Source organism: Telmatherina bonti, assembly GCF_933228915.1.
Source record: "Telmatherina bonti genome assembly, chromosome: 4".
Taxonomy (NCBI): Eukaryota; Metazoa; Chordata; class Actinopteri; order Atheriniformes; family Telmatherinidae; genus Telmatherina; species Telmatherina bonti.
Genome location: NC_136622.1, coordinates 40,307,884 through 40,331,966, shown reverse-complemented (window position 1 = coordinate 40,331,966; position 24,083 = coordinate 40,307,884). Strand labels below are relative to the sequence as shown.

Sequence of the window (24,083 nt, the reverse complement as noted above, 5' to 3'; positions counted from 1 at the left end):
TACCAAGTTCATGGTGGTACCAAGTCCCTGATGGTACAGAGTCCCTGGTGGTACCAAGTTCCTGATGGTACAGAGTCCCTGGTGGTACCAAGTTCCTGATGTTACAGAGTCCCTGGTGGTTCAGAGTCCCTGGTGGTACAGAGTCCCTGATGGTACCAAGTCCCTGCTGGTACAGAGTCCCTGATAGTACAACGTCCCTGATGGTTCCAAGTCCCTGATGGTACCAAGTCCCTGATGATACAGAGTCCCTGATGGTACAAAGTCCCTGATGGCATAGAGTCCCTGATGGTACAGAGTCCGTGATGGTACCAATTCCTTGATGGTACCAAGTCCCTGATAGTACAGAGTCCCTGATGGTACCAAGTCGCTGATGGTACAGAGTCCCTGATGGTTCCAAGTCCCTGATGGTACAGAGTCCCTGATGGTACCAAGTCCCTGATGGTACAGAGTCCATGATGGTACAGAGTCCCTGATGGTACCAAGTCCCTGATGGTACAGACTCCCTGATGGTACCAAGTCCATGATGGTACAAAGTCCTTGATGGTATCGAGTCCCTGATGGTTCCAAGTCGCTGATGGTACCAAGTCCCTGATGGTTCCAAGTCGCTGATGGTACAGAGACCCTGATGGTACAGAGTCCCTGGTGGTACCAAGTTCATGGTGGTACCAAGTCCCTGATGGTACAGAGTCCCTGGTGGTACCAAGTTCCTGATGGTACAGAGTCCCTGGTGGTACCAAGTTCCTGATGGTACAGAGTCCCTGGTGGTACCAAGTTCCTGATGGTACAGAGTCCCTGGTGGTACCAAGTCCCTGATGGTAAAGAGTCCCTGATGGTTCAGAGTCCCTGGTGGTACAGAGTCCCTGGTGGTACCAAGTCCCTGATGGTACCAAGTCCCTGATGGTACAGAGTCCATGATGGTACCAAGTCCCTGATGGTTCCAAGTCGCTGATGGTACAGAGACCCTGGTGGTACCAAGTCCCTGATGGTACAAAGTCCCTGGTGGTACCAAGTTCCTGATGGTACAGAGTCCCTGGTGGTACCAAGTCCCTGATGGTACAGAGTCCCTGATAGTACAAAGTCCCTGGTGGTACCAAGTTCCTGATGGTACAGAGACCCTGGTGGTACCAAGTCCTTGATGGTTCCAATTCCCTGATGGTTCCAAGTCGCTAATGGTAATGAGTCTCTGATGGTACCAAGTCCCTGCTGGTACAGAGTCCCTGATAGTACAAAGTCCCTGATGGTTCCAAGTCCCTGATGGTACCAAGTCCCTGATTATACAGAGTCCCTGATGGTACAAAGTCCCTGATGGCATAGAGTCCCTGATGGTACAGAGTCCCTGATGGTACAGAGTCCCTGAAGGTGCCAAGTCCCTGATGGTACCAAGTCCCTGATGGTACAAAGTCCTTGATGGCATAGAGTCCCTGATGGTACAGAGTCCGTGATGGTACCAAGTCCCTGATGGTACCAAGTCCCTGATGGTATCAAGTCCCTGGTGGTACCAAGTCCCTGATGGTTCCAAATCCCTGATGGTACAAAGTCCCTGGTGGTACCAAGTTCCTGATGGTGCCAAGTCCCTGATGGTACCAAATCCCTGATGATACAGAGTCCTTGGTGCTACAGAGTCCCTGATGGTACCGAGTCCCTGACGGTGCCGAGTCCCTGATGGTACAGAGTCCCTGATGGTACCAAGTCCCTGATGGTACAGAGTCCCTGATGGTACCAAGTCCCTGATGGTACCAAATCCTTGATGGTACCAAGTCCATGATAGTACAGAGTCCCTGATGGTACCAAGTCCCTGATGGTACAGAGTCCCTGATGGTACAGAGTCCCTGATGGTACCAAGTCCCTGATGGTACCAAATCCCTGATGATTCAGAGTCCCTGGTGGTACAGAGTCCCTGATGGTACAGAGTCCCTGATGGTACAGAGTCCCTGATGGTACCAAGTCCCTGATGGTACAGAGTCGCTGATGGTCCAAGTCCCTGATGGTACCAAGTCCCTGATGGTACCAAATACTTGATGGTACCAAGTCCCTGATAGTACAGAGTCCCTGATGGTACAGAGTCCCTGATTGTACAGACTCCCTGATGGTACCAAGTCCCTGATGGTACAGAGTCCCTGATGGTACCAAGTCCCTGATTGTACAGACTCCCTGATGGTACCAGGTCCCTGATGATACAGAGTCCCTGATGGTACCAAGTCCCTGATGGTACCAAGTCGCTATGGTACAGAGTCCCTGGTGGTACCAAGTTCCTGATGGTACAGAGTCCCTGGTGGTACCAAGTTCCTGATGTTACAGAGTCCCTAGTGGTACCAAGTCCCTGATGGTACAGAGTCCCTGATGGTTCAGAGTCCCTGGTGGTACAAAGTTTCTGATGGTACAGAGACCCTGGTGGTACCAAGTCCTTGATGGTACAGAGTCCCTTGTGGTAACAAGTCCCTGATGGTACAGAGTCCTTGATGGTACCAAGTCCCTGGTGGTACCAAGTTCCTGATGGTACAGAGTCCCTGGTGGTACCAAGTCCCTGATGGTACAGAGTCCCTGATGGTACAAAGTCCCTGGTGGTACCAAGTTCCTGATGGTACAGAGACCCTGGTGGTACCAAGTCCTTGATGGTTCCAATTCCCTGATGGTTCCAAGTCGCTAATGGTAATGAGTCCCTGATGGTACCAAGTCCCTGCTGGTACAGAGTCCCTGATAGTACAAAGTCCCTGATGGTTCCAAGTCCCTGATGGTACCAAGTCCCTGATGACACAGAGTCCCTGATGGTACAAAGTGCCTGATGGCATAGAGTCCCTGATGGTACAGAGTCTGTGATGGTACCAAGTCCCTGATGGTACCAAGTCGCTGATGGAACCAATTCCTGATGACACCAAGTCCCTGATGGTACAGGTTCCTGATGGTACAGAGTCCTTGATGGTTCCAAGTCCCTGATGGTAGAGAGTCCATGATGGTACCAAGTCCCTGATGGTTCCAAGTCGCTGATGGTACAGAGACCCTGATGGTACAGAGTCCCTGGTGGTACCAAGTTCATGGTGGTACCAAGTCCCTGATGGTACAGAGTCCCTGGTGGTACCAAGTTCCTGATGGTACAGAGTCCCTGGTGGTACCAAGTTCCTGATGTTACAGAGTCCCTGGTGGTTCAGAGTCCCTGGTGGTACAGAGTCCCTGATGGTACCAAGTCCCTGCTGGTACAGAGTCCCTGATAGTACAACGTCCCTGATGGTTCCAAGTCCCTGATGGTACCAAGTCCCTGATGATACAGAGTCCCTGATGGTACAAAGTCCCTGATGGCATAGAGTCCCTGATGGTACAGAGTCCGTGATGGTACCAATTCCTTGATGGTACCAAGTCCCTGATAGTACAGAGTCCCTGATGGTACCAAGTCGCTGATGGTACAGAGTCCCTGATGGTTCCAAGTCCCTGATGGTACAGAGTCCCTGATGGTACCAAGTCCCTGATGGTACAGAGTCCATGATGGTACAGAGTCCCTGATGGTACAGAGTCCCTGATGGTACAGACTCCCTGATGGTACCAAGTCCATGATGGTACAAAGTCCTTGATGGTATCGAGTCCCTGATGGTTCCAAGTCGCTGATGGTACCAAGTCCCTGATGGTTCCAAGTCGCTGATGGTACAGAGACCCTGATGGTACAGAGTCCCTGGTGGTACCAAGTTCATGGTGGTACCAAGTCCCTGATGGTACAGAGTCCCTGGTGGTACCAAGTTCCTGATGGTACAGAGTCCCTGGTGGTACCAAGTTCCTCATGGTACAGAGTCCCTGGTGGTACCAAGTCCCTGATGATACAGAGTCCCTGATGGTACAAAGTCCCTGATGGCATAGAGTCCCTGATGGTACAGAGTCCGTGATGGTACCAATTCCTTGATGGTACCAAGTCCCTGATAGTACAGAGTCCCTGATGGTACCAAGTCGCTGATGGTACAGAGTCCCTGATGGTTCCAAGTCCCTGATGGTACAGAGTCCCTGATGGTACCAAGTCCCTGATGGTACAGAGTCCATGATGGTACAGAGTCCCTGATGGTATCGAGTCCCTGATGGTACAGACTCCCTGATGGTACCAAGTCCATGATGGTACAAAGTCCTTGATGGTATCGAGTCCCTGATGGTTCCAAGTCGCTGATGGTACCAAGTCCCTGATGGTTCCAAGTCGCTGATGGTACAGAGACCCTGATGGTACAGAGTCCCTGGTGGTACCAAGTTCATGGTGGTACCAAGTCCCTGATGGTACAGAGTCCCTGGTGGTACCAAGTTCCTGATGGTACAGAGTCCCTGGTGGTACCAAGTTCCTGATGGTACAGAGTCCCTGGTGGTACCAAGTTCCTGATGGTACAGAGTCCCTGGTGGTACCAAGTCCCTGATGGTAAAGAGTCCCTGATGGTTCAGAGTCCCTGGTGGTACAGAGTCCCTGGTGGTACCAAGTCCCTGATGGTACCAAGTCCCTGATGGTACAGAGTCCATGATGGTACCAAGTCCCTGATGGTTCCAAGTCGCTGATGGTACAGAGACCCTGATGGTACAGAGTCCCTGGTGGTACCAAGTTCATGGTGGTACCAAGTCCCTGATGGTACAGAGTCCCTGGTGGTACCAAGTTCCTGATGGTACAGAGTCCCTGGTGGTACCAAGTTCCTGATGTTACAGAGTCCCTGGTGGTTCAGAGTCCCTGGTGGTACAGAGTCCCTGATGGTACCAAGTCCCTGCTGGTACAGAGTCCCTGATAGTACAACGTCCCTGATGGTTCCAAGTCCCTGATGGTACCAAGTCCCTGATGATACAGAGTCCCTGATGGTACAAAGTCCCTGATGGCATAGAGTCCCTGATGGTACAGAGTCCGTGATGGTACCAATTCCTTGATGGTACCAAGTCCCTGATAGTACAGAGTCCCTGATGGTACCAAGTCGCTGATGGTACAGAGTCCCTGATGGTTCCAAGTCCCTGATGGTACAGAGTCCCTGATGGTACCAAGTCCCTGATGGTACAGAGTCCATGATGGTACAGAGTCCCTGATGGTACAGAGTCCCTGATGGTACAGACTCCCTGATGGTACCAAGTCCATGATGGTACAAAGTCCTTGATGGTATCGAGTCCCTGATGGTTCCAAGTCGCTGATGGTACCAAGTCCCTGATGGTTCCAAGTCGCTGATGGTACAGAGACCCTGATGGTACAGAGTCCCTGGTGGTACCAAGTTCATGGTGGTACCAAGTCCCTGATGGTACAGAGTCCCTGGTGGTACCAAGTTCCTGATGGTACAGAGTCCCTGGTGGTACCAAGTTCCTCATGGTACAGAGTCCCTGGTGGTACCAAGTCCCTGATGATACAGAGTCCCTGATGGTACAAAGTCCCTGATGGCATAGAGTCCCTGATGGTACAGAGTCCGTGATGGTACCAATTCCTTGATGGTACCAAGTCCCTGATAGTACAGAGTCCCTGATGGTACCAAGTCGCTGATGGTACAGAGTCCCTGATGGTTCCAAGTCCCTGATGGTACAGAGTCCCTGATGGTACCAAGTCCCTGATGGTACAGAGTCCATGATGGTACAGAGTCCCTGATGGTACAGAGTCCCTGATGGTACAGACTCCCTGATGGTACCAAGTCCATGATGGTACAAAGTCCTTGATGGTATCGAGTCCCTGATGGTTCCAAGTCGCTGATGGTACCAAGTCCCTGATGGTTCCAAGTCGCTGATGGTACAGAGACCCTGATGGTACAGAGTCCCTGGTGGTACCAAGTTCATGGTGGTACCAAGTCCCTGATGGTACAGAGTCCCTGGTGGTACCAAGTTCCTGATGGTACAGAGTCCCTGGTGGTACCAAGTTCCTGATGGTACAGAGTCCCTGGTGGTACCAAGTTCCTGATGGTACAGAGTCCCTGGTGGTACCAAGTCCCTGATGGTAAAGAGTCCCTGATGGTTCAGAGTCCCTGGTGGTACAGAGTCCCTGGTGGTACCAAGTCCCTGATGGTACCAAGTCCCTGATGGTACAGAGTCCATGATGGTACCAAGTCCCTGATGGTTCCAAGTCGCTGATGGTACAGAGACCCTGATGGTACAGAGTCCCTGGTGGTACCAAGTCCCTGATGGTACAAAGTCCCTGGTGGTACCAAGTTCCTGATGGTACAGAGTCCCTGGTGGTACCAAGTCCCTGATGGTACAGAGTCCCTGATAGTACAAAGTCCCTGGTGGTACCAAGTTCCTGATGGTACAGAGACCCTGGTGGTACCAAGTCCTTGATGGTTCCAATTCCCTGATGGTTCCAAGTCGCTAATGGTAATGAGTCTCTGATGGTACCAAGTCCCTGGTGGTACAGAGTCCCTGATAGTACAAAGTCCCTGATGGTACAGAGTCCCTGATGGTACAGAGTCCCTGATGGTTCCAAGTCCCTGATGGTACAGAGTCCCTGATGGTACCAAGTCCCTGATGGTACAGAGTCCCTGATGGTACAGAGTCCCTGATGGTACAGACTTCCTGATGGTACCAAGTCCTTGATGGTATCGAGTCCCTGATGGTACCAAGTCCCTGATGGTACAGACTCCCTGATGGTACCAAGTCCCTGATGGTACCAGGTCCCTGGAGATACAGAGTCCCTGATGGTACCAACTCGCTATGGTACAGGGTCCCTGATGATACCAAGTCCTTGATGGTACAGAGTCCATGATGGTACCAAGTGCCTGATGGTACAGTGTCCCTGATGGTACCAAGTCCCTGATGGTACCGAGTCCCTGATTATACAGAGTCCCTGGCGGTACAGAGTCCCTGATGGTACAGAGTCCCTGATGGCACCGAGTCCGTGATGGTACAGGTTCCTGATGGTACAGAGTCCCTGATGGTTCCAAGTCCCTGATGGTACCGAGTCCCTGACGGTGCCAAGTCCCTGATGGTACCAAGTCCCTGATGACACCAAGTCCCTGATGGTACAGGTTCCTGATGGTACCAAGTCCCTGATGGTACCGAGTCCATGATGGTACAGAGTCCCTGATGGTACCAAGTCCCTGATGGTTCAGAGTCCCTGATGGTACCAAGTCCCTGATGGTACCAAGTCCATGATGATACAGAGTCCCTGATGGTACCAAGTCCCTGATGGTATCAAGCTCCTGATGGTACCAAGTCCCTGATGGTACAGGTCCCTGATGGTAACAAGTCCCTGATGGTACCAAGTCCCTGATTATACAGAGTCCCTGATGGTACAAAGTCCCTGATGGCATAGAGTCCCTGATGGTACCAAGTCCCTGATGGTACAGAGTCCCTTATGGTACCAAGTCCCTGATGGTACAGACTCCCTGATGGTACCAAGTCCCTGATGGTACCAAGTCCCTGATGGTAAAGAGTCCCTGATGGTAAAGAGTCCCTGATGGTACCAAGTCCATGATGGTACCAAGTCCCTGATGGTACAGAGTCCCTGATGGTACCAAATCCCTGATGATACCAAGTTCCTGATGATACAGAGTCCCTGATGGTACAGAGTCCCTGATGGTACCGAGTCCCTGATGGTACCGAGTCCCTGATGGTACCGAGTCCCTGATGGTACCAAGTCCATGATGGTACAGAGTCCCTGATGGTACCAAGTCCCTGATGGTACCAAGTCCCTGATGGTACCAAGTCCCTGATGGTACCAAGTTCATGATGATACAGAGTCCCTGATGGTACCAAGTCCCTGATGGTATCACGTCCCTGATGGTACCAAGTCCCTGATGGTACAGAGTCCCTGATGGTACCAAGTCCCTGATGGTACAGAGTCCATGATGGTACCAAGTCCCTGATGGTACCAAGTCCCTGATGATACAGAGTCCCTGATGGTACAGAGTCCCTGATGGTACCGAGTCCCTGATGGTACCAAGACCCTGATGGTACAAAGTCCATGATGGTACAGAGTCCCTGATGGTACCAAGTTTCTGATGGTACAGAGTCCCTGATGGTACCAAGTCCCTGATGGTACCAAGTCCCTGATGGTACCAAATTCATGATGATACAGAGTCCCTGATGGTACCAAGTCCCTGATGGTACAGAGTCCCTGATGGTATCAAGTCCCTGATGGTACCAAGTCCCTGATGGTACAGAGTCCCTGATGGTACCAACTCCCTGATGGTACCAAGTCCCTGATGGTACAGAGTCCCTGATGGTTCCAAGTCCCTGATGGTACAGAGTCCCTGATGGTTCCAAGTCGCTGATGGTACAGAGTCCCTGATGGTACCAAGTCCCTGATGGTACCAAGCCCCTGATGGTACCGAGTCCCTGATGGTACAGAGTCCCTGATGGTACCAAGTCCCTGATGGTACCAAGCCCCTGATGGTACCGAGCCCCTGATGGTACCATGTCTGGTGGATTATCCATGTTTGGTGGTAACCCTAACCAAGAATCATTACACAAACAAGTGGTTTAAGACTTCTGAACATATGTGAGGTGAGAATCACAACATAACAGAGTGGTAAAAGGACCAGCAGTGCCAGTGGTACCAGTACCTCTGTGGAATGTAGAACATGTTCTGTGGCTCTGGACGGTACAAAACTCCTCCATACACAGGCCAGAGTCCACTGAGGATCCTGAACAGGGAACTCTTTCCGCAGCCATTTGGACCTGTGATCAGCACGTTCATCCCATCCTCCACCTGAGATGCAAACCATAATTTGTCACGCATTCTGGGTAGATTACACGTTTTACAAGGATGCGTGACTGTTTACGAAGCCTATCCACCATCCATCAATCCATCCATCTATCCCTCCCTCCCTCTCTCCTTCCCTGTATCCATCTAGCAATTATCCATCCATCCATCCATCCGTCAGTCCATACATCCCTCCATCTATCTTTTCATCTATCCATTCATCCATCCGGGATATATATGTGTGTGTGTGTATATATATATATATATATATACACATATATATGGGGCGTGGGGTGTAGTCATCTATGATAAATCAAGATTTGAGGCCTTAATTGTCTGAGTCTATTTCTAAGCAAATAGAGGTTTTGGCCTTGAAAGTAGAAAAGCCAAATCTTTCTCTATAACTGTAGTTGGTTGTTATGGACCTCCATTTGCCACCAAGGAAGCATGATCATCCTTAAAGCATTTCCTTTCTAAATTAAATCATCCTGAGCTTTAACAGCAGGAGACCTCAGCTGGGATTGGTTTTTTGCAGCCTTTGATGGTCAATCAACCAACTCGGCCAAACCTTAAAAGTCCTGAAAACTCTGATTGATTTAATTCTAACAAATGTGCCTCATAAATTCACATCTTTGGGTGTTTTCTGCAATGATTTGAGTGATCCTTGTGTTGTTGCAGCTTGCAGAAACACAAAACTCCTGAATGCATGCTATGCATCCTTTCCAAGAGGAATTTTAAGAAATTTAATGAATGAGCTTATCATCATGATCTGTCCATGGGGACATTTAGGTCTGCTGCCAGATGCTGAGCTTGCCTGGACATTCTTTCAAGAAAACTTTGGGAAGGTTGTAAATAAACATGCTCCTATAAGGGAAGTCAGGGAAAAGGGAAGAGAAAAGCCTCGGTTGGGTCCAGAATGGCCTGGTACCATCCACCAGCGTCATGTGGCCAAAGCCAGGAAAAGTCTCAGTGATTGGTTTACTTTCAGACAACTAAGGAATCAATGCATTTCGCTCATTAAAAAGGACAAATCAGAATATTACTTCTTTGTCACAACTGAGAACCTTAATAATTCATAGAAATTTTGGAAAGTTATTAAATCTTTATCTGTAAAGAAAACCCCTCAGGTCCGTCCAACATTTGTTCTAGACGACTCAGTCCGAGTATATGATAGAACAGAGGTCTTAAATGGATTAATCAGCATTTTGTGGCATCTGGTTCTTTGTTTGACTCTTTAGGAGATGCCTCTATGATTCCCTGTACAAACCCTCGGATGTTTTCATTTTGTGCCTTTTACTGTGCAGAAGAACCTTAAATGTCTATTTTTTTATTATTTATAGTTTAAGTATTCAAAACAAACGACCTACACAGTCCCTACCTACACACATACCCCGTTTATGCATATGTACCATGCCAAACTCTTCCATTTTAGCTACTAAACATAATTGATAAACTATTATATGTATTTCCTTTATTTCACCAGGAAAGCTCCTTTTCCAGGCAGTCCGAGCCAAGAGGCAGCAAAAGGCTGAGTATAAAGGTTCTGACTACATGTCAAAGCCCACACACCGATGGGAAACTGTCTCCCTTGTATAAAAAACAACCCAGTTGACATCAAACCCTTATTTATGATCCCATGTTTCCCTTTGTCAGCTTCCAAATAGTTTCAGAGTTCATTTTAGTATCATTTGCATATCCATTGTTCTTCCCATGCTAATAAGATTTAGACATTCAGGTAGCCATGTTTCTATGGAGCATTCTGGCTTGGGAATTTTCCAGTTAAATAAAATGATTCTTTTGGCAGCTGAAAGTGCGAAAGTGTTCTTCTCTAGTCTCATTTTAAACTTTATGACCTAACAGACATACCGTCGTGCGCATATCTATTCATCCCCTCTCATTAAAGAAAAGGCTGAATTTACAACAGTCACTCAGATAACTGGAGACTTAAAAAAGGAACAATAACCAAAAATTTGCAAAAATATCATTTAGTAATATAAAACACTGTTTTTTCATTTAATTGAGCTGAAGAGAGAAAAAACAAACAAACGTGTCCTGGACTAATGAGAGCATTTTTCTGATGAACAGTGGGACAAAATACCTGTCAACAGGTGCAGAAGTCTGACTGGGAGGAACAGGAAACACCTGACTGGACTGGAAACATCACAGGATTCTTCTACTAAATATTACTTTATGGCTGATGGAACATTTATTATTTTATCTTGTTTTAAAAAAAATCTTCATGTTGAACCAGAATTAGAAAATAATGTCATGATTTTCATCAAACTTTTATTTATTCTGACTTTAGTCAGTTTCATCTCATTTCCCAGGCAGCAGTTTTCTCCTTTAATGGGAGGGTATGAATACATATGAGGACGACTGTACTTCCTGTTTGCAAGCTTTATTCATTGGATCTTTCTTATGATTCAGTTCAAGAGCTCTAAGCTTTGATAACATTTCACTTTTCTTTTTCAGTCTTTCCTCATCTTTAAAAGATGCAGAACTAATAATCCAGCCCGACAGGTGGCTCCCAGACTGGTGATATTGGGATTGTTTGGTTAATATTTATTTCAATAAATTCTTGACTATTCTTTTTAATTAATGTAACAAAGGAATAATCTTCCAACAGTGAATTATTAAAACTCCAACGTTTGGGTTTAGGTTCTCTCTACTGGTGGGGTAAGAAGTTGTTGAAATTGGAGCATGATCTAAAATAAGGAAATGATGTATGACTGAATCTAAAACATTTATTATTAAAGAATCTGATATGAGAAGATAATGGATTTGCGAGCATGAGTTCTGTGCATTTGAGTAGAAAGTATATTCTCTTGCTTTGGTATTAAAGAGACGCCATACATGCGTTACTGACCGTCTAACAGCTCTCTAAAGGCGCAGAGAGAGGTCTGGTAGCGGAGGGCTCCAGCTATCCATTAAGGCATTGCTTACCAAATTAAAATCACCTCCCATTAATAATGGGATGTTTTTACACTCAGATAGGAAGATATTAATTATCTGTGCCGTATTCAGAGCATATCAATTTACCAAAATAATACTATAATTCTCCAGTTCACCTGAGCCTAACAGCCATCTTCCCTCTTCATCTGTCAACATGTCCAACGCTGTAAATGATACTTTCTTAGAATGCAGACACCTTTTCAGGCATTTGTTCCTGGAGAAAAGAACATTTGTCTTCATTTTAAAGACTCTTCTTTAGGAAGATGTGTCTCTTGGATCATTGCTATGTCATAATTTAGAGATTTTAAATGAGAAACTTTAAACCTTTTTACTGATGAATACCATTTACATTCCAGGATCTAACTTTCATTTTATTCATGGTCATCTAAAGGTGAATAGGAAAACAACCAACCACAAACCATGTATGCCTCTTTGTGTATGCACTACAAACAGAGAAGGGAACACCAACAAAAACCCAAATAACATAAGAAAGATCATCTCCAACGTGCAGCTCTAACATAGAAGATGACAAAAGATCTCATGTTCAGTCTGTGATAGTTGGCTCGTCCAGATCATAAGAAATTCCTCACACACACATAAACCTCACAGGAACACAGGATCATATGTGGAAGGAAATTCTAAGATTTAACTTCAACTCAAAACGTCCAGAATAAAAAGAAAGTTTCATTTAGATGAGCTCATTTATAACTCTGAATATGTTTCTTAAACTCACAACAAAAACAATCCAAAACCTCCCTTAACCTATTTGTAGTTTAACCGGATCTAAAGACTCCTGTCTCCGAGAGATCAGCTGATATTACGAATCAACACTAAACCAAAGGAGAAGAAATAAAGGAAGAAAAAGGGAGAGGTAGTCTTCACCTTGTAGCCGTTTCTGGACCTCATCCGGCTGCTTCTAGACCAGCTTGCCTCCAGCAGAGCAGGGTGTAGGATTCTGCGCGCTGCCTCCGCTGATAAATCTGGTCTAATAACAAAAGGCTGGCCAGGATGCTCCGTTACCATGATCACTCCCCCTCAGCAGACGACTCCTCTGGGTCTGGTCCAAGCCGAAAAGCTCGGTGTGCACGGTGCACACATATTTACTTCCTTCTCCCATTTCTCTTGTATATACTCTGTGGTGTCTGCCTTTAAATCCTCCAGAGCTCTATATGGTTTGGAGACAATCCTTCCGTCCAGCTGAGATTTACATGCTTCTGCATTTGTCCATGAACTTATATTTAGTCACAGTGTCCGTCCAAATCTTAAGAGGTACTTCCAGCCATTGGGTACTCCTTCCTTTAGACAAGATCTCAATTTACTATCGCATATGATGGCCTGTACTGGAATGATTTTTAATAATTGCTCATCTATATCTTTCCATTTTGCAGAGTAACCAGGGTCACATAAGTTCAACAAGCTTTTCAGCTGTGCAGCGTAGTAATAACTCCTTAGACAAGGCAAGGCTCGTCCTCCCTTTTCCTTTGACAGCTGTAGGGTTCTAAATTTGATTCTTGGCTTTAAACCTTGCCAAATATATCTGGAAATCATTTTATCCCATTCTGGAAATTCCATTTCTGTCACCTCAATGCAAGGTGTTGGAAGATGGATGGCAGCCGGGGAAGAACATTTATTTTAATTATGTCTACTCTTCATGTTAGACTTAGGAATGGTATTAAGCTCCATCTATCCACATCTGCTTTCATTTTTGTTATTAACTGATTGTAAATTGATGATTTTAACTGTTTCAGATCTTGTGTCAGGTTAATACCTGAATACTTCATTGATTTATGTTCCCAACTGATTTTATAGTTCTGTTCGATATCCCGCTTCGGTTTGTTATTAAAAGTAATCACCTGAGTTTTTTATTACATTAATTTTATACCGTGACAGCTTCTCATGTTCTGTAAAGAAAGTCATAAGCATCGGCAGGGCCGTGTCGGGAAGTTCCAGATAGATGAGGATATCATCTGCAGACAAAGCAGTCGTCTGCTCTCCTCCCCAATCCCTGAATAGAATCATGTTGTTTTACCCACTGGCTCCAGGAAGACGGCGACCGAGCAACCAGCCTCTTTGTCCTGTCATGGCCTTGGACAGACTTCCATTCACTTTAATCCTCGCTGTGGGATTTGTTTCTAAGGCCTGTATTAAACTGATACAAGTTTCATGAAAATTAAACTTCTTCATCACCTTATATAGAAGTTCCCATCGAACCGAATCAAAGGCTTTTTCTGCATCCATCCCCATCATCAATGCTTCTAATGTTTTCTTGGTCATCATCTGCATTATGTGTAAAGTCCGTCGGATATCGTCATGCGTCTGTCGACCCTAGATAAAGCCTTTTTATGTCTGGTGATATTTTTTCTTTGTCTTCAAACTGCTGTGAAAAGTCAATAATCTACGTTGAGTACACTTCTTGGTCTATAATTCTAGCAGCTGGTTTCATCCTTTCCTTCCTTTACGATCACAGAGATAACGGCCTCTTTCCATGAACTGGGAATCTCTCCTTCTTTTGGTATCCAATTGGAAGTCCTATGTAATGATGGAATCAGCGTTTTTCTGTAGATCTTGTACCATTCAGAGACTTATCCATCGGCTGCAGGACTTTTATTGTTCTGGAGTTTAGTGATTGCTGAGTTTATTTCTGATATCAGACCAGCATTCTGTTCTTCTGTTATTTGTGGTAAATCTGGCTTATCTAGAAAACTGTCGATCTGAGACTCATTGTTATGATTTACTTGGACATGCAGTTGTTTAGTTTTCTTCTGTTCTGTACATCAAATTCTTTGTTTGTGGGTCTCTCATTTTATAAATATTCCTTCTTGCGTGTTGTTTTTTCATCCTATATGCTAATATTTTTGCAGATTTATTTCCTGCCTCACAATATCTCTTTTCAGTAAAAATGAGTTTATTCTGAATTTCTTGTGATAAAACATCATCTATCTCATCTCTTATCCTTTTAATCTCATTACATTTTTATTGTCAAAAGTATTTTTATGTTCTCTTTTTTAAATTGTTTATATCCTAACCTGGTTGTTTATACCTTAACCTGGTTGTTTATACCTTAACCTGGTTGTTTATAACCTAACCTGGTTGTTTATATCCTAACATGGTTGTTTATAACATATCAAGGTTGTTTATATCCTAACCTGGTTGTTTATATCATAACCTGGTTGTTTACACCCTAACCTGGTTGTTTATAACATAACCTGGTTGTTTATATCCTAACCTGGTTGTTTATATCATAACCAGGTTGTTTATACCCTAACCTGGTTGTTTATAACATAACCTGGTTGTTTATATCTTAACCTGGTTGTTTATATCCTAACCTGGTTGTTTATATCTTAACCTGGTTGTTTATACCTTAACCTGGTTGTTTATATCTTAACCTGGTTGTTTATATCCTAACCTGGTTGTTTATACCTTAACCTGGTTGTTTATACCCTAACCTGGTTGTTTATATCCTAACCTGGTTGTTTATACCTTAACCTGGTTGTTTATACCTTAACCTGGTTGTTTATACCCTAACCTGGTTGTTTATATCATAACCTGGTTGTTTACACCCTAACCTGGTTGTTTTTATCCTAACCTGGTTGTTTATACCTTAACCTGGTTGTTTATACCCTAACCTGGTTGTTTATATCCTAACCTGGTTGTTTATACCTTAACCTGGTTGTTTATATCCTAACCTGGTTGTTTTTATCTTAACCTGGTTGTTTTTATCCTAACCTGGTTGTTTATATCTTAACCTGGTTGTTTATATCCTAACCTGGTGGTTTATAACATAACCTGGTTGTTTATACCCTAACCTGGTTGTTTATAACATAACCTGGTTGTTTATATCTTAACCTGGTTGTTTATATCCTAACCTGGTTGTTTATATCTTAACCTGGTTGTTTATACCTTAACCTGGTTGTTTATATCCTAACCTGGTTGTTTATATCCTAACATGGTTGTTTATAACATATCCTGGTTGTTTATATCATAACCTGGTTGTTTACACCCTAACCTGGTTGTTTATAACATAACCTGGTTGTTTATATCCTAACCTGGTTGTTTATACCCTAACCAGGTTGTTTATAACATAACCTGGTTGTTTATATCTTAACCTGGTTGTTTATATCCTAACCTGGTTGTTTATATCTTAACCTGGTTGTTTATACCTTAACCTGGTTGTTTATATCTTAACCTGGTTGTTTATATCCTAACCTGGTTGTTTATAACATAACCTGGTTGCTTATACCCTAACCTGGTTGTTCATAACATAACCTGGTTGTTTATATCTTAACCTGGTTGTTTATATCCTAACCTGGTTGTTTTTATCCTAACCTGGTTGTTTACACCTTAACCTGGTTGTTTATACCCTAACCTGGTTGTTTATATCCTAACCTGGTTGTTTATACCTTAACCTGGTTGTTTATATCCTAACCTGGTTGTTTTTATCCTAACCTGGTTGTTTATACCTTAACCTGGTTGTTTATATCATAACCTGGTTGTTTACACCCTAACCTGGTTGTTTTTATCCTAACCTGGTTGTTTATACCTTAACCTGGTTGTTTATACCCTAACCTGGTTGTTTATATCCTAACCTGGTTGTTTATACCTTAACCTGGTTGTTTATATCCTAACCTGGTTGTTTTTATCTTAACCTGGTTGTTTTTATCCTAACCTGGTTGTTTATATCTTAACCTGGTTGTTTATATCCTAACCTGGTTGTTTATAACATAACCTGGTTGTTTATACCCTAACCTGGTTGTTTATAACATAACCTGGTTGTTTATATCCTAACCTGGTTGTTTATAACATAACCTGGTTGTTTATATCCTAACCTGGTTGTTTATAACATAACCTGGTTGTTTATATCTTAACCTCGTTGTTTATATCCTAACCTGGTTGTTTATAACATAACCTGGTTGTTTATATCATAACCTGGTTGTTTATATCTTAACCTGGTTGTTTATATCCTAACCTGGTTGTTTATAACATAACCTGGTTGTTTATATCTTAACCTGGTTGTTTATATCCTAACCTGGTGGTTTATAACATAACCTGGTTGTTTATATCTTAACCTGGTTGTTTATAACCTAACCTGGTTGTTCATATCCTAACCTGGTTGTTTATATCTTAACCTGGTTGTTTATATCCTAACCTGGTTGTTTATAACATAACCTGGTTGTTTATGTCATAACCTGGTTGTTTACACCCTAACCTGGTTGTTTATAACATAACCTGGTTGTTTATAACATAACCTGGTTGTTTATATCCTAACCTGGTTGTTTATACCTTAACCTGGTTGTTTATATCCTAACCTGGTTGTTTATACCTTAACCTGGTTGTTTATATCCTAACCTGGTTGTTTATACCGTAACCTGGTTGTTTATACCTTAACCTGGTTGTTTATATCCTAACCTGGTTGTTTATATCCTAACCTGGTTGTTTATACCTTAACCTGGTTGTTTATATCCTAACCTGGTTGTTTATATCCTAACCTGGTTGTTTACACCCTAACCTGGTTGTTTATAACATAACCTGGTTGTTTATAACATAACCTGGTTGTTTATATCCTAACCTGGTTGTTTATATCCTAACCTGATTGTTTATATCTTAACCTGGTTGTTTATAACATAACCTGGTTGTTTATATCTTAACCTGGTTGTTTATAACATAACCTGGTTGTTTATAACATAACCTGGTTGTTTATATCCTAACCTGGTTGTTTATAACATAACCTGGTTGTTTATACCCTAACCTGGTTGTTTAAATCTTAACCTGGTTGTTTATATCCTAACCTGGTTGTTTATATCTTAACCTGGTTGTTTATACCTTAACCTGGTTGTTTATATCTTAACCTGGTTGTTTATATCCTAACCTGGTTGTTTATAACATAACCTGGTTGTTTATAACATAACCTGGTTGTTTATATCTTAACCTGGTTGTTTATAACATAACCTGGTTGTTTATATCCTAACCTGGTTGTTTATATCCTAACCTGGTTGTTTATAACATAACCTGGTTGTTTATATCTTAACCTGGTTGTTTATATCCTAACCTGGTTGTTTACACCCTAACCTGGTTGTTTTTATCCTAACCTGGTTGTTTATACCTTAACCTGGTTGTTTATACCCTAACCTGGTTGTTTATATCCTAACCTGGTTGTTTATACCTTAACCTGGTTGTTTATATCCTAACCTGGTTGTTTTTATCCTAACCTGGTTGTTTATACCTTAACCTGGTTGTTTATACCCTAACCTGGTTGTTTATATCCTAACCTGGTTTATATCCTAACCTGGTTGTTTTTATCCTAACCTGGTTGTTTTTATCCTAACCTGGTTGTTTATATCTTAACCTGGTTGTTTATATCCTAACCTGGTGGTTTATAACATAACCTGGTTGTTTATACCCTAACCTGGTTGTTTATAACATAACCTGGTTGTTTATATCATAACCTGGTTGTTTACACCCTAACCTGGTTGTTTTTATCCTAACCTGGTTGTTTATACCTTAACCTGGTTGTTTATACCCTAACCTGGTTGTTTATATCCTAACCTGGTTTATATCCTAACCTGGTTGTTTTTATCCTAACCTGGTTGTTTATATCTTAACCTGGTTGTTTATATCCTAACCTGGTGGTTTATAACATAACCTGGTTGTTTATACCCTAACCTGGTTGTTTATAACATAACCTGGTTGTTTATATCCTAACCTGGTTGTTTATATCTTAAGCTGGTTGTTTATATCCTAACCTGGTGGTTTATAACATAACCTGGTTGTTTACACCCTAACCTGGTTGTTTATAACATAACCTGGTTGTTTATATCCTAACCTGGTTGTTTATAACATAACCTGGTTGTTTATATCATAACCTGGTTGTTTATAACATAACCTGGTTGTTTATAACATAACCTGGTTGTTTATATCCTAACCTGGTTGTTTACATCTTAACCTGGTTGTTTATATCCTAACCTGGTTGTTTATATCTTAACCTGGTTGTATATAACATAACCTGGTTGTTTACACCCTAACCTGGTTGTTTATAACATAACCTGGTTGTTTATAACATAACCTGGTTGTTTATATCCTAACCTGGTTGTTTATATCCTAACCTGGTTGTTTATACCTTAACCTGGTTGTTTATATCCTAACCTGGTTGTTTATACCTTAACCTGGTTGTTTATATCTTAACCTGGTTGTTTATATCATAACCTGGTTGTTTACACCCTAACCTGGTTGTTTATAACATAACCTGGTTGTTTATAACATAACCTGGTTGTTTATATCCTAACCTGGTTGTTTATAACATAACCTGGTTGTTTATATCTTAACCTGGTTGTTTATATCCTAACCTGGTTGTTTATAACATAACCTGGTTGTTTATAACATAACCTGGTTGTTTATACCCTAACCTGGTTGTTTATAACATAACCTGGTTGTTTATATCTTAACCTGGTTGTTTATAACATAACCTGGTTGTTTATAACATAACCTGGTTGTTTATATCCTAACCTGGTTGTTTACACCCTAACCTGGTTGTTTTTATCCTAACCTGGTTGTTTATACCTTAACCTGGTTGATTATATCCTAACCTGGTTGTTTTTATCCTAACCTGGTTGTTTATACCTTAACCTGGTTGTTTATACCCTAACCTGGTTGTTTATATCATAACCTGGTTGTTTACACCCTAACCTGGTTGTTTTTATGCTAACCTGGTTGTTTATACTTTAACCTGGTTGTTTATACCCTAACCTGGTTGTTTATATCCTAACCTGGTTGTTTATACCTTAACCTGGTTGTTTATATCCCAACCTGGTTGTTTATATCTTAACCTGGTTGTTTATATCCTAACCTGGTGGTTTACACCCTAACCTGGTTGTTTACACCCTAACCTGGTTGTTTATATCCTAACCTGGTTGTTTATATCCTAACCTGGTTGTTTATATCTTAACCTGGTTGTTTATACCGTAACCTGGTTGTTTATACCTTAACCTGGTTGTTTATATCCTAACCTGGTTGTTTATACCTTAACCTGGTTGTTTATATCCTAACCTGGTTGTTTATATCCTAACCTGGTTGTTTACACCCTAACCTGGTTGTTTATAACATAACCTGGTTCTTTATAACATAACCTGGTTGTTTATATCCTAACCTGGTTGTTTATATCATAACCTGATTGTTTATATCTTAACCTGGTTGTTTATAACATAACCTGGTTGTTTATATCTTAACCTGGTTGTTTATATCCTAACCTGGTTGTTTATACCTTAACCTGGTTGTTTATATCCTAACCTGGTTGTTTTTATCTTAACCTGGTTGTTTTTATCCTAACCTGGTTGTTTATATCTTAACCTGGTTGTTTATATCCTAACCTGGTGGTTTATAACATAACCTGGTTGTTTATACCCTAACCTGGTTGTTTATAACATAACCTGGTTGTTTATATCTTAACCTGGTTGTTTATATCCTAACCTGGTTGTTTATATCTTAACCTGGTTGTTTATACCTTAACCTGGTTGTTTATATCCTAACCTGGTTGTTTATATCCTAACATGGTTGTTTATAACATATCCTGGTTGTTTATATCATAACCTGGTTGTTTACACCCTAACCTGGTTGTTTATAACATAACCTGGTTGTTTATATCCTAACCTGGTTGTTTATACCCTAACCAGGTTGTTTATAACATAACCTGGTTGTTTATATCTTAACCTGGTTGTTTATATCCTAACCTGGTTGTTTATATCTTAACCTGGTTGTTTATACCTTAACCTGGTTGTTTATATCTTAACCTGGTTGTTTATATCCTAACCTGGTTGTTTATAACATAACCTGGTTGCTTATACCCTAACCTGGTTGTTCATAACATAACCTGGTTGTTTATATCTTAACCTGGTTGTTTATATCCTAACCTGGTTGTTTTTATCCTAACCTGGTTGTTTATACCTTAACCTGGTTGTTTATACCCTAACCTGGTTGTTTATATCCTAACCTGGTTGTTTATACCTTAACCTGGTTGTTTATATCCTAACCTGGTTGTTTTTATCCTAACCTGGTTGTTTATACCTTAACCTGGTTGTTTATATCATAACCTGGTTGTTTACACCCTAACCTGGTTGTTTTTATCCTAACCTGGTTGTTTATACCTTAACCTGGTTGTTTATACCCTAACCTGGTTGTTTATATCCTAACCTGGTTGTTTATACCTTAACCTGGTTGTTTATATCCTAACCTGGTTGTTTTTATCTTAACCTGGTTGTTTTTATCCTAACCTGGTTGTTTATATCTTAACCTGGTTGTTTATATCCTAACCTGGTTGTTTATAACATAACCTGGTTGTTTATACCCTAACCTGGTTGTTTATAACATAACCTGGTTGTTTATATCCTAACCTGGTTGTTTATAACATAACCTGGTTGTTTATATCCTAACCTGGTTGTTTATAACATAACCTGGTTGTTTATATCTTAACCTCGTTGTTTATATCCTAACCTGGTTGTTTATAACATAACCTGGTTGTTTATATCATAACCTGGTTGTTTATATCTTAACCTGGTTGTTTATATCCTAACCTGGTTGTTTATAACATAACCTGGTTGTTTATATCTTAACCTGGTTGTTTATATCCTAACCTGGTGGTTTATAACATAACCTGGTTGTTTATATCTTAACCTGGTTGTTTATAACCTAACCTGGTTGTTCATATCCTAACCTGGTTGTTTATATCTTAACCTGGTTGTTTATATCCTAACCTGGTTGTTTATAACATAACCTGGTTGTTTATGTCATAACCTGGTTGTTTACACCCTAACCTGGTTGTTTATAACATAACCTGGTTGTTTATAACATAACCTGGTTGTTTATATCCTAACCTGGTTGTTTATACCTTAACCTGGTTCTTTATATCCTAACCTGGTTGTTTATACCTTAACCTGGTTGTTTATATCCTAACCTGGTTGTTTATACCGTAACCTGGTTGTTTATACCTTAACCTGGTTGTTTATATCCTAACCTGGTTGTTTATATCCTAACCTGGTTGTTTATACCTTAACCTGGTTGTTTATATCCTAACCTGGTTGTTTATATCCTAACCTGGTTGTTTACACCCTAAACTGGTTGTTTATAACATAACCTGGTTGTTTATAACATAACCTGGTTGTTTATATCCTAACCTGGTTGTTTATATCATAACCTGATTGTTTATATCTTAACCTGGTTGTTTATAACATAACCTGGTTGTTTATATCTTAACCTGGTTGTTTATAACATAACCTGGTTGTTTATAACATAACCTGGTTGTTTATATCCTAACCTGGTTGTTTATAACATAACCTGGTTGTTTATACCCTAACCTGGTTGTTTAAATCTTAACCTGGTTGTTTATATCCTAACCTGGTTGTTTATATCTTAACCTGGTTGTTTATACCTTAACCTGGTTGTTTATATCTTAACCTGGTTGTTTATATCCTAACCTGGTTGTTTATAACATAACCTGGTTGTTTATAACATAACCTGGTTGTTTATATCTTAACCTGGTTGTTTATAACATAACCTGGTTGTTTATATCCTAACCTGGTTGTTTATATCCTAACCTGGTTGTTTATAACATAACCTGGTTGTTTATATCTTAACCTGGTTGTTTATATCCTAACCTGGTTGTTTACACCCTAAGCTGGTTGTTTTTATCCTAACCTGGTTGTTTATACCTTAACCTGGTTGTTTATACCCTAACCTGGTTGTTTATATCCTAACCTGGTTGTTTATACCTTAACCTGGTTGTTTATATCCTAACCTGGTTGTTTTTATCCTAACCTGGTTGTTTATACCTTAACCTGGTTGTTTATACCCTAACCTGGTTGTTTATATCCTAACCTGGTTTATATCCTAACCTGGTTGTTTTTATCCTAACCTGGTTGTTTTTATCCTAACCTGGTTGTTTATATCTTAACCTGGTTGTTTATATCCTAACCTGGTGGTTTATAACATAACCTGGTTGTTTATACCCTAACCTGGTTGTTTATAACATAACCTGGTTGTTTATATCATAACCTGGTTGTTTACACCCTAACCTGGTTGTTTTTATCCTAACCTGGTTGTTTATACCTTAACCTGGTTGTTTATACCCTAACCTGGTTGTTTATATCCTAACCTGGTTTATATCCTAACCTGGTTGTTTTTATCCTAACCTGGTTGTTTATATCTTAACCTGGTTGTTTATATCCTAACCTGGTGGTTTATAACATAACCTGGTTGTTTATACCCTAACCTGGTTGTTTATAACATAACCTGGTTGTTTATATCCTAACCTGGTTGTTTATATCTTAAGCTGGTTGTTTATATCCTAACCTGGTGGTTTATAACATAACCTGGTTGTTTACACCCTAACCTGGTTGTTTATAACATAACCTGGTTGTTTATATCCTAACCTGGTTGTTTATAACATAACCTGGTTGTTTATATCATAACCTGGTTGTTTATAACATAACCTGGTTGTTTATAACATAACCTGGTTGTTTATATCCTAACCTGGTTGTTTACATCTTAACCTGGTTGTTTATATCCTAACCTGGTTGTTTATATCTTAACCTGGTTGTATATAACATAACCTGGTTGTTTACACCCTAACCTGGTTGTTTATAACATAACCTGGTTGTTTATAACATAACCTGGTTGTTTATATCCTAACCTGGTTGTTTATACCTTAACCTGGTTGTTTATATCCTAACCTGGTTGTTTATACCTTAACCTGGTTGTTTATATCTTAACCTGGTTGTTTATATCATAACCTGGTTGTTTACACCCTAACCTGGCTGTTTATAACATAACCTGGTTGTTTATAACATAACCTGGTTGTTTATATCCTAACCTGGTTGTTTATAACATAACCTGGTTGTTTATATCTTAACCTGGTTGTTTATAACATAACCCGGTTGTTTATAACATAACCTGGTTGTTTATAACATAACCTGGTTGTTTATACCCTAACCTGGTTGTTTATAACATAACCTGGTTGTTTATATCTTAACCTGGTTGTTTATAACATAACCTGGTTGTTTATAACATAACCTGGTTGTTTATATCATAACCTGGTTGTTTACACCCTAACCTGGTTGTTTTTATCCTAACCTGGTTGTTTATACCTTAACCTGGTTGTTTATACCCTAACCTGGTTGTTTATATCCTAACCTGGTTTATATCCTAACCTGGTTGTTTTTATCCTAACCTGGTTGTTTATATCTTAACCTGGTTGTTTATATCCTAACCTGGTGGTTTATAACATAACCTGGTTGTTTATACCCTAACCTGGTTGTTTATAACATAACCTGGTTGTTTATATCCTAACCTGGTTGTTTATAACATAACCTGGTTGTTTATATCATAACCTGGTTGTTTATAACATAACCTGGTTGTTTATAACATAACCTGGTTGTTTATATCCTAACCTAGTTGTTTACATCTTAACCTGGTTGTTTATATCCTAACCTGGTTGTTTATATCTTAACCTGGTTGTATATAACATAACCTGGTT

The 24,083-nt window shown here is 41.3% G+C and overlaps 1 protein-coding gene across 1 annotated transcript in view; it reads right to left on the bottom strand.

Moving 5' to 3' along the window:
• abcd1 (ATP-binding cassette, sub-family D (ALD), member 1) overlaps window positions 1–24,083 on the bottom strand; it is a gene marked incomplete at its 3' end in the record, with an annotated part of 300,493 nt that overhangs the window by 94,852 nt on the left and 181,558 nt on the right. The window contains exon 12 of the mRNA XM_079238616.1: window positions 8,475–8,620. Within this exon, the coding sequence (XP_079094742.1) occupies window positions 8,475–8,620 (146 nt within the window). The remainder of the gene's footprint in view (window positions 1–8,474; window positions 8,621–24,083) is intronic.